Source organism: Hyperolius riggenbachi, chromosome 3 (assembly GCF_040937935.1).
Source record: "Hyperolius riggenbachi isolate aHypRig1 chromosome 3, aHypRig1.pri, whole genome shotgun sequence".
Classification (NCBI taxonomy): Eukaryota; Metazoa; Chordata; class Amphibia; order Anura; family Hyperoliidae; genus Hyperolius; species Hyperolius riggenbachi.
In genome coordinates, this window is record NC_090648.1 from 412422282 (window position 1) to 412434336 (window position 12055).

General features: G+C 41.4%; 1 protein-coding gene across 3 annotated transcripts in view; it reads left to right on the forward strand.

Annotated features, from left to right (window-relative positions):
• RAD50 (RAD50 double strand break repair protein) overlaps positions 1-12055 on the forward strand; it is a 167439-nt gene that overhangs the window by 57834 nt on the left and 97550 nt on the right. For all 3 annotated transcript variants that reach the window (XM_068277463.1, XM_068277462.1, XM_068277461.1), the window contains exons 11-12: positions 5635-5817; positions 7272-7429. In XM_068277463.1, the coding sequence (XP_068133564.1) occupies positions 5635-5817; positions 7272-7429 (341 nt within the window). The remainder of the gene's footprint in view (positions 1-5634; positions 5818-7271; positions 7430-12055) is intronic.

Below are 12055 nucleotides of genomic sequence, written 5' to 3' on the forward strand. Positions count from 1 at the left end.
TCTTTAATAAAGTTTCTAGAGTTATCACCATGGTGATAAGGCATGTAGTATTCAGGAAATATTTGACCTCAGGCAAACCTAAAGTTAACTTTTCAATCCTTAAAATAACTCCAGAATTCTAAAGTTAAAGACAGGCTGTTGTAATAACTACAGAGGAGGTAACTTAAGGTATGAAGAGATAAGATAACTCTCTCATTGTGTGGTGACAAGTTTGCTCTTGTCTTATCTCCAGCATGATCGTAGTGAATTGAGGCCATAGTTATCTATTCCATGAACATTCTATGATCTTTATCTCTTATAAAAAAAAAAAAGGAAACAACAAGGGGAATCTCTCACCTGTTAGCCTCACGACCAGGGTTGCCTGGGAATACGCTTCTGGCTGCACACAGACCCACAGCCACGCTGACAGTCCTGCCTGCAGAGTCCCTCTCAGCCACTGCGTGAATGCGGCCCGCACACCGAGTTCAGTTGGCAATCAGAGCACACACCCCTTTTCCATCCACTTACTTTGAACTACGGGTGCGCACTGGTCGCTGCCTTGTTGCCACTGCGTCTCTCCGTCGACTGGTGAAGCCCGGGGATGCAGGCCAGGATGCATACAGTGTGCAGCTACAATCTCCTTGATCCCGGTCCAGACGACAGCTTCCGGTCAACACTCTGCTCATCCGCCGCTATACTGCGGCATACGAGGGGTACCTAGACTCTCCCTCAGGCTCTGCCCAGACCGGGTAGCACTTTTGGGAAAACCTGCTGCTATGCACGGCAGCTTACTCCACGCTGAGCCTGGAGCTCAGGAACACGCTCCCTAACTCCATCACAGTGGGCTCCTCCCCCTCTGCTGTCCCTAAATGTCTGTGGCTTCAGTATTTCAATATACCTACTAACATATCACCAGCTTTTCATTCCTTATTTTTTTCTTTGTAATCGTTTTCTATTTACTATAACTTAGTTGGTCTTCCTGGGTGCTAAGGGTAAGAATCAGAATCCGCTTTAATTCGCCAGGTACAATGAGGTGTTGTACCCAGAACTTTTCTTGGCTCATGCAGGTTTGGCAATGGTACAATGTAAAAATATAGTGTTGGGTACGGTTGGGGGAGACGTTCACATGTGTACGAAAAAGCACACAAAACACAATGTACTGTGTGTGTCGTGTGCTCTCTCTCTGAAGGGTAAGCCTGCTGGTTCTCTGGTCACTTTGCTGCAGAGTTATTGCAGAGTTATTTGCCTATTCACCCCGGAGGGTTACAGACAACCATCCTATTTTGCCCAACGGTGAATTTGAAATCCGATATATTCAACTGGGGGCCCTTATCATTGGCACCTGCTGTGATTGGTGGTGAGCGGTGCATGCATAACGTGCGTCTTTTTGAATTGACAACATTGTCTAATCGTTTTTAAAGTGTATGACCTCTAGTTTTAATTAAATGCTAAGATTTATACTTTTCATAAAAGCCACTGTGTACTCTTGATTGTTATATTCTATATTTGTGCTTATTGGTGATTGCATATAAAATAAGCAGCCATAGTGGCTGGATTTTGCCAGGTATTTAGAGCTTCTTTCCTTTTGGTATTTTGCCCCCAGCATAAGGTAGCCCCCCCATGCTGAGAGGAACGTGCTGTACCTGTTACTCACCTCTTGTGGATGCCGGGATCCCTGTTGCCGTATCTCATTTTTTTGACTTTCTGTAGTGGCAGTGTTAGAGGTAGTCCTAGAGATGAGTCACTGCGACCGGACCTAAGAAGGATCCCGGCAGCGCTGACAGGTGACTAACAGATAGAGCATGCTCCGCTCTTCATATGGCTGGCTGATGGGTGGTTGGACACTTGGATGGGCACAGGTACACCCACAGGCCTTGGTGCCCCCAAGCCTCTGCTTTGGCCTAACCCTGCTGAGTGGAGCACTCTTTCATTGGTATCAGGGCTGTGCAGTCAGTACAAAAATACTTATGAATCCACCGACTCTGACTCCAATTCCGACTCCACGAACCCAAAATGACTCCGACTCCTTAGTCCAATACTTACCAGGGCTTTGGATTTGGTGCAAATATCATCTGACTCCGACTCCTCCGTTTATGAAAGCACCGACTCCATCTCCGACTCCAGGTACCCAAAATTGCTCCAACTCTTCTACTCCGACTCCAACTTCGACTCCACAGCCCTAATTAGTACTGCTAACCTGGAATAATGCTGTCAGCTTTTTGGCTGCGATCACTGTAATAGAAAGCTGTGGAGATCATGTATCATCAGGAAAAGAAGGTGGCAAGATGTTGCAGACTTATTATGATTAAGAAGGAAATGCATGCCTACATGAAATACAATGGGTATTGCATAAATATGTGTCTGGAACTTGTCTGCGTTGTGTGTCTTTATTTGGCAGTGTGTCATTGGAATCACTGCATGAATGTTTTTGTTCACTGGTGTTACAAGGTCAGAGATATTTCTCAATTGCTTTATTACACAATGCCAACTCACTATAGTTATGTTCATCACAGCCATTCTGTGTGTACATATCAAGTAAGATAAAAAAAACATTCTAAAGACTCAAACACACACTCAACAACAGTCTTTTACTATATACAACTTTACAAACAACTACAATTAAAAAAGTTGGAAAGATACGTCTTGGCGTGCAAACGACTATTAGATGCACAGAACGACTTGACAAACAACTACAAATTTACATATCGTTACTCAACTGGTGAACGACTAATCTGTTCTAGTTAGTAATGGAAAAGTCGTAGCAGACTTCTGTACGCATCTTCTCTCAATCGTTCGTCAAGTCAATCCAACAGTTGGATTGACTTGAGCTGCATCTTATCAGTTGTTGGATGCCTCTTATCAGTGATAATGCCTTGTTGTTTGCACGTCTTTTACGTGACAAAAATTGTCCAACTTCTTTAAGTTGTTTGATAATCGTGCATTTAAAAGACTTTTGTTGAGCATGTGTTTAAGCCTTAAGATGTAAAGGAAAGTTCTTACATTGTCATTGATAACAATGATCTGCATACCATGTAAATACATCTGTTATGGCTCAATGTACTTTACATTGTGCTCCGATAAATGTATTGGCAGATTGTATAGATATACAGTATATTTGTGCACTTACAGACTATCAGAGAACGTTTGGTATGTGCATAATATGTGAAAACATAAAATTTGAGAGCTATCCGGAAACCGTACCAAATTTATCTTTATTGGATCTCTCTCTCTCTCTCTCTCTCTCTCTCTCTCTCTCTCTCTCTCTCTCTCTCTCTCTCTCTCTCTCTCTCTCTCTCAAAAAAAGAAGTTTCCATTGTATTATAGCCATGAGACCTCCCTCCTGCTACTAACAATGCATTGTGGGTGCTGCTGTCACTGGCTGTTAGCTGGAAGAGGTCCTACCCCCTGCCTGCTCAGGGACCATGAAGCGTGTCATTAGAAATGGCAGGCCACCCAAGGATTCCTTTGGGTAAAACATGAAACAGGGACATGGAGGGAACAGAGTACAGCTGCTCTGCCCTCTGTAAGGTTTCAGTGCTGGCAGTCTGATCATTATTCTGCACAGCAGGGCAGCTCAGGGACGAGTGAATGACTGATACAGCATAACCTAGCACCAGGCAGAATGCTTCAAGGGTCTGGAAAATGACATGTTAGTGTGCATACAAATTTCCCTAACGCAAGTTATTCACAGACAGAAGTGATAGGTATTGTTTGATATGTGTTTGCTTACAACTTTAAATAGAGGGTAGAGACGAGAGAAGGGGAGATGGAGATGTGAGTTGTGTGGGAGACCTGGAGTAGAAGAGAAACTGGTATTGTTTAAAAGGAAATAAAAATAGCAGCTTCCATATTCTCCTCACTTCAGTTGTCCTTTAAAGGATACCCAAGGTGACATGATAAGATAGACATGTGTATGTACAGTGCCTAGTACACAAAAACTATGCCGCGTTCCTTTTTCTCTTTCCCTGCCTGAAAGAGTTAAACATCAGGTATGTAAGTGGCAGTTCCTGTCTGATGCTGGATACACACCATACAATTTTTTGGCAGATTTACCTGCCAGCATGTCCGATCTGAGGATCGATCTTTTTTTGAGTGATTTTCTGATTGATTTCTGTTTGTTTCTATGGAAATCTGACAGCAACTGATCCCTTCCAGTTCTGACAACATTTTGTCAGAACTGAAATATATCAGTTGCTGTCAGTTATATAACAGTTGATGTCAGTTATAGCTAAAAGGACAACTGATAGGCAAGGTAATGTCCATATTTCCTTATGGCTCAAGTAGGCAATGTTACAGTTTAACAGTGTGCTGACCAGGAAGCTATTATGGGGTAATGGCCATTTTCAAAATGGTGGACAGAGAATTCCATTGATCACAGTGGACAAACAGGACGTAGGACAGGAGAAAGAGGTTGAGGCGTAGACTACATAGGAGGTAAGCATGACTTGTGTATGTTTATTTTAACTTTTACATTTCAGTTCAGGTTTTCTTTAAGGCCTCTGGGGTTGCTGGTAATAGAGGGGTATGATAGCCTGTTGCACCCATTAATGTAGCCTAAAAAACTGTTGATCTCTCCCTGATTGTGACCACACCCATGATTCAGCTCCACCAACTAAAGTGCTAAAAGTGCACTGCTAAATCTGCCCCCCTGTCTGTCTACAATTTCGGGTGTCAAGATATTTGGGGGATTTTTTCTGTGAAAAATTAGAAAATAGGTTTGTGACCCTGCACTGAAGATACATTTTGCTGTAATAAGTTTGGGAACAATGATTGTGGTGGAAGGAGGAACAGGCTATTAAAATAATACAATTAGGTTTCGGTTGTGCTCATGTTACCTGTTTCAGTCTCCTGTTATCTGAGGTAAATGGCAGAGTTTCTCAAACGAACGATTTTAAAGTTTACTTAAGATGGTATTTGCTAAGTACTCTTGGGATTTGGTCAGATTATCTTATAAACTGATGCATAGGGAACACACAGTGCCAGCACAAGTGAATGGTGGCTATAGCAACCGTATGCCTCTCTACTCTGGTCACACAGAAGAACTGTGCTTTTATTTTCACTTTAAAATTTATGGATATATGTCACGGACAACATGGGGGCATAGTGGATAGAACTCTCACCTTGCAGCACTGGGTCCCTGGTTCGAATCCCAGCCAGGGCACTATCTGCATGGAATTTGTATGTTCTCCCTGTGTCTGCATGTCTCCAGTTTCCCCCCATTCCAAAGACATTCAGATAAGTCAACTGGCTTCCCCCTAAATTGGCCCTAGACTATGATGGACATATGGCTGTGGTAGGGATTAGATTGTGATCCCCTCTGAGGAACAGTTACATAAGACTATATATACTCTGTAAAGCGCTGTTGAAGATGGTAGCGCTATAGAAATACTAAATAAAAATAATAATGTCACAATGGAAGTTGCAGTGACTCAGTTTCATTTTCTCCTTTAATACACAATGCATCTCTTTTGCAATCCTTTTTCTTTTTCTCTAGCATTTGTCGTATTTTTGCTGTTCAATACATTCTTCTTAATTTTGTTTTAAAAATGAATTTTGCCGCTTCGTTATCCAACACTGTAAATTGTGCAGTCGGATTCTGCAGGAACTTTGCTTTAGGAAATCATGAATTAATTCCTATGTGGATTTCTGTCTCAGGAGCGAGAATTGGAGAATGTTGAGCGGGCCTGCAATGTGGAAGCTCTTAAATCAGAAGTTGTGCAACTTCAGAACCAGAAGTCTGAACTGGACAGAACAGTGCGAAAGCTGGATCAGGAGATGGAGCAGCTCAATACTCACACAATGACACGCACACAGATGGACATGCTGAAAAAAGATAAGGTAATGTTTCGGTACTTATAGACATTTGTTAAGCTTTCTGTTGTGCTTATAGAAACGGGTAGATCACACATTACCACTATCATGCCCCACCTCAGGATTTTAAATAGTGCTTCATCTTATAGTTAGGACAAAAAGTGTCAATGTTTGTACTTGCCTATGTAGAATATTATTTTCCCATTTGTTGTTTTCTCTGTTACCATCATTATTGTGCTTTATTTATAGCCCCAACCACAGTATTTCTCTTGTTAGAAATGACTGCTAAATAGGGGGCTAAAATACATGTGTGTTGTAGGTTTTATTTCCCCGGTGTCTTTGTAATACTGCTTAGGCACTGTTGTGATCCGCACACCGTTGTCACACTGCCTAGTCTAAAGGTGGCCATACATTATTCCAACAAATTTATTACATTTCCCATTTTTTTTCAGATAAAAATGAATGAGTGTATCGAAAAATTAAAAATTAAATTGAGGAAACAATCGATCGCAAGTGTATGGTTTAGTGTATTAGTTCCATTGTACAAATAAAGGTAAAAAATTGATCATATTTCTCAGGTTGAAAAAAACTCAAAAATGTTATAGTGTACGGCCGCCTTAAAGTGGGATAACTTCCATATTAACTGAAAAAAATAAATCATCCAATAAGTAATTATTTATTTAGCTTACCTATCACGCTGTTTTTAGTGTTCACTGTCAGATTTAAGAGATGTGATAAAAAGAAAAGAATATTTATGCTGGTTTTCATGTTTACGGTCTCTCTGTAATGCCAAAAGTGACATCACTTCTGCCCTTTTCTTTGTTACTTTTTTTTTTTAAACCCACTTCAGTGTTAATTTACTGCTTATTTTACATATTACTGCCCCTCCCAGACATCGCCTAGATAACAAGCTTACATCACTATGAAAACTCTTCAAAGCGGGGGTTAATTACCCTGAGGTCATAGTGTCCTTGTCTTATCTGAAATGGGAAGCTTTTTGAGATAAGCTTGTTATTGTAGCTAAAAAAAGAAAGGAAAAAAAGGACTTTCCACAATCCTGTTGGTACTGCACAGTTTGGCATAGTTCAGCAAAGGCACACAGATCAGGTAAAAAAAAAGGCAACATACAGGGATCTATTTTAGAAATTCTATATATTTGGGTCACTAACTATTTTTGGCAAAATTTTTACTTTTGGTTATTACAACCCCCTTTAAAAAGGATTATTCAGAGAATATAGCATTTCATTTTTTGTCTATTCATTAATCTGTACATTGATCAATGAATGATTAGTGCAATACAGCAGGCTTTTTCAATAGTAGGCACACAGGTGACATAGGGTACTGCAGAGCTGAGATATTGAGTTCAGATATGTACTTGGGACACAGCTGTTTGAATTGCCCTCAAGTTACATGTTAATTCCTCAAAATTATGGCTTATTTTTACATTATTGATAAATTCATGTGATTTTTTTTTTATTTAGTCTGAAAAGGATGAACATATTCGAAAGATTAAATCCAGGCATAATGACGAACTGACTTCTTTATTAGGACATTTCCCAACTAAGAAGCAACTTGAAGATTGGCTGTATGTGAAGCAGAAAGATATCAACCAGACACGAGACAAACTGGCTAAATTGAAGTGAGAGTCTAATCTTTATTGTATTATTATTATTTTTTATTTATATAGCACTGGCATCTTCTGAAGCACATTTACAGAACATATATAGTATTGACACTAACTGATCTTGATAGGAGTACACAATCCATAGTCATAGTCATATGTCCATCGTAGTCTAGGGACAATTTAGGGGGAAGCCGATTAAAGAATGCCAGTAAAAGTCTTTTAAAATGGAAGTTACTGTGATATGTGGGCAAGAGCATACTGTTCCTCCCAATCACTCCTGCACCGTTCTTTTCTGCTGCAAAAGGCCCTGCTAGTAGCCGCCACTTGGCCAAATGGGTGGATCGCACATACACAGCCTAGTATGTCTGGGTTAAGTTTGGTGACTTGGCCAAGTTACAGCAGAGTGGAGCGATAAAGGTGTGATCGAGAGGGCGGTAAACCTCAGAACTCATGCCCACATATTGGAGTAATCTTTATTTTAAAAGACTTATTTGGCTTTGGTATCCTTAAACTTACCTGTGTGTTTTGGGGATGTGGGAGAAAACTGGTGTGCCCGGAGAAAACACACACAGACACGGGTAGAACATACAAACTCTGTGCTGTACCTCATGCTTAAATTTCAATTAGTCATGCAGTTTTTTGTTGGAAATTTGAGATTACCAATTCCGTGTTGCTACAGCAAAAACAATACAACAAAAAATAATGTTGTCACAGTGCAATCACAAACTGCCATAGAAATTCTCTGATTTCTAAAAGAAACCCCACTTTTGAGACCTGTGGTGTTTTTCTTCCGCTGCGCTGATCTCCCCTTTTGGATGGGCAGCTCTTCTCTTGCATCACAGAAACTGTGACTTCTTCACTCCAGGTTTCCTAATGCAGCTACTATAATTCAGCACTTCCTCTAAACTGATGACACAAGGAATACGGAATTAGAAGATTCAACAATCTTGTACAATAGGAAATTGTATAATTGTGGCTATTTAGGGCTCAGAAAGTTTCAGACTAGCTATGTTTTCCTCCTTTTTACAACAACAACAACAACTAAACATTTGTAAAGTGCTTTTCTCCGGCAGGACCCAAAGTGCATAAGCTTGTCTCAGATCAGTACATAGTGATGGGGACAGGGAAAAAAGTTATGTGGTCATAAATGCCACATTAAACATGTGGCTTTCCAGTTTTGATTTAAAAGTGTCCAGGTTTGGAGCTGTCTTGATTAAGTTTGGCAAGGCATTCCACAGGGTAGGGGCAGCATGATATAAAGCTCTGGCTCCAAAGGTTTTAGTTAAACTCTTGGGGTGGTCTAGTTATTGGATCCTTTTGATCTAAAGTTTTGGGAGGTATGATGCAGTTGCAACAAATCCTTCAGTTATCCAGGGCCTAGGTTGTGTAGGGATTTGAATGTTAGCATGCCCATTTTGAAAAGGATTCTCCATTTTATGGGTAGCCAGTGTAGTGAGCAAACCAGCATGTTAAATTGCATACTGCTGTCATTTTCCACTTTATTGCATGACATTTTTCTTTATTGATTAAAATTATTTCATATAGCATAGTTTAGTAGTATTAAAGTGTACCAGAGCTGAGTTTAACTAAAAGTTTTATACATACCTGGGGCTTCCTCCAGCCCCATGCTGGATCGCTGCCAAGCCACCGTCCTCAGTCTCTTCCCTCTTCCAGCCAGTCGCGACCAGTTTGCGCAAAAGAAGTGCGCCCTCTACCTATCTCTCTGGCAGCCGGAGTTCTGCATAGTAACCCTAAAAGTGAGGCATTCTATCAGTGGAAGGTATGCATCACTGATTAGGTCGCACTGCAGCTGTAACGTATGGTGTCGGGAGCTGTGCGATTGTTAAGGATCAATATAGAATATAAACGCTGCACTGAAGTGTTGGACTTTGGCTGCGACACATACATTGTTCCACATATTCATGATTGTTTGGCTGCGCTGATAATTTGTTTTGATTTTAGTGTTGATTGTTAAGGATCACACCACGCCAGGTGTAAAAGGCGCTTTAATGGCTTGACTGTTAGTCTATTAAAGATACATAATTACAATTAAACTGACAAATTAGATGTTGACGCTCAAACAGTATTATATAGTCAATATAGTTCCATATGAGTTCCAGTCCAGGTATGTCCAAAACCTTGCCAAAATAATCGTCTTATAAACTTCAAGTCCATAAAACCTCCAAAAAAATGGGAAAGGATCATACCATAGTGTAGTATTTCACAAACTAGTATTGGCCACCAGCAGCACAGAATACAGTGTAATGTACCAGTGTTGACCACACTCCACTACCATCATGCGCATGCATGCGCTCACCAGATATTCAGGCTGCTCACTTCAGACCAGCAGATCTAGCATATTACAATCCTGACTCAAAGGTATATGGCCACCCAAATCTTGTTACTCAGATCCACAATTGTCTAGATTACAGGCTTTCTCAACCAGGGTTCCCTGGAACTCCAGGGTTTTTTGAGTACTCTACAGGGGTTCCTTGGCATTTTCCTGTCATCTTGGGGAAGTATGATAAAGCATACTAAAATAGGAGATACAGTAAGAAGAAGCACTAAATTGGGGGTCAGAATAATAATGAGCACATTAATAAAAAAGCCCTAGAATAAGGGGACAGTATAATAAGGGGCACTGTAAAGGGTGTAGTGAAATAAACAACCACAACTACTTTTGAAGTCCATGACTCTTGCAAAATAAATGCAGGGGTTCCTTGATATCCAAACATTATTTGCAAGGGTTCCTTGAGAACCAAAAATTATTTTCAGGGTTCCTCCAGGGTAAAAGGGTTGAGAAAGGCTGGTCTAGAATATAGACCAGATGCACCTTAAAAAACTAAAAGGATGCTACCATAGTGTAGTACCGCTTTATTCATCAAGGTAAAAAGAGGGTATTGCACTTACATGATCCATATTAAAAAGGCGTATATCAGTAAAAATCCAGGTCCCCAGTAATGGCAGCAAAGTTCAGCGGAGGAAACTATAAAATACTGTTTGAGCGCCAACACCTCGTTTGTCAGTTTATCATTTTAAGGCTTCTTTTACACTGCAAATCGCAATTTGATTTCCAATTTTGATTTGCAATTTAGATTTTCACTAGATGCTAGCAACACAAGAAGAAAAACGCTGAAAAAAATGCCGCATGCAGTAGGCCTGAACTATTTTAGGAAAAGATTTTAGGAAAAAACTATTTTAGGAAAATTGCATGATTTCTGTGAGAAAGGATAGTTTAGCCAACTATAGGTGCCCTAGGGTAGGTTAGATAACTATAGGTGCACCAGTACAGGTAAGCCAGCTATAGGTGCACCAGTACAGGTAAGCCAGCTATAGGTGCCGCAGTACAGGTTAGCTAGCTATAGGTGCCGCAGTACAGGTTAGCTAGCTACAGGTGCCGCAGTACAGGTTAGCTAGCTATAGGTGCCGCAGTACAGGTTAGCCAGTATGGGTGCCGCACTACAGGTTAACCAGTATAGCTGCAGCATTATGGGTTAGCCAGTGTATAGGTGCCGTAGTACAGGTTAGCCAGTGTATAGGTGCCGTAGTACAGGTTAGCCAGTGTATAGGTGCCGTAGTACAGGTTAGCCAGTGTATAGGTGCCGTAGTGCAGGTTAGCCAGTGTATAGTTGTTGCAGTACAGTTTAGCCATCCAAATCCCCCTTCCCTTCGTGTATATAGGCAGATCCCCCACCTGGATATAGGCAGATCCCCCTCGTGTATATAAGCAGATCCCCCTCGTGTATATAGGCAGATCCCCCTCGTGTATATAGGCAGATCCCCCTCCCTGTATATAGGCAGATCCCCCTCCCTGTATATAGGCAGATCCCCCTCGTGTATATAGACAGACCCCCCTCCCTGTATATAGGCAGATCCCCCCCTCCCTGTGTATAGGCAGATCCCCCTCGTGTATATAGACAGACCCCCCTCCTGTATAAAGGAGCATCCCCCTTGCCCCCACTAGCCGCTGTTACATACTTTGCTCCTGGTTTTCCCCTCCGCTCCACAGGGGTAGCCGCAGTGAAGAGCGAACGAGTGCTCTCATAGTAACGTGGGGCCTGTACCAGGAAGTGTGACATCACTTCCTGGCGGCCAGCGTTACTAGGCAACGCTCGCCGCCTCTTCACCACAACTCAGCCCGCGGCTATGAAATGCAATGCCGCCGACTGGAATTGAAAAACTTTACCGGAGGAAGGGGCCGGGAGCGGAGGGGAAGGCCAGGAGCAAAGTATGTAACAGCGGTGGCAAAAGCCGCCGCTTTGACAATCTGAAGATCGTCTTGGGCGTGATCACGATTCTCGGTTTAAAACCGAAAATCGTTCAGCCCTAGCATGCAGGACTTTTTTTAATTGCATAAAAAAATCGGAATTGCATGGAAAATCGCATAAAAATTGGAATCGCATGTAGTGTAAGGTCGGATCCACACTATAAGTGCTTTTCTGATTGCTTAGCGCTTTTTAAAAATTTCTCCCATTCACTTTCCCTAAAATCGTGGTAAAAATCGATGCAATTTTCCGCATACGTGATTATGCAATTTTTACCACGATTTTAATGAAAGTCAATGGGAAAAATGTATTAACGCTTTCTGAACGCTTTTTTAAATCACAATTCAGAACCAGTCTGCTTCTGTGGGTCATGTAC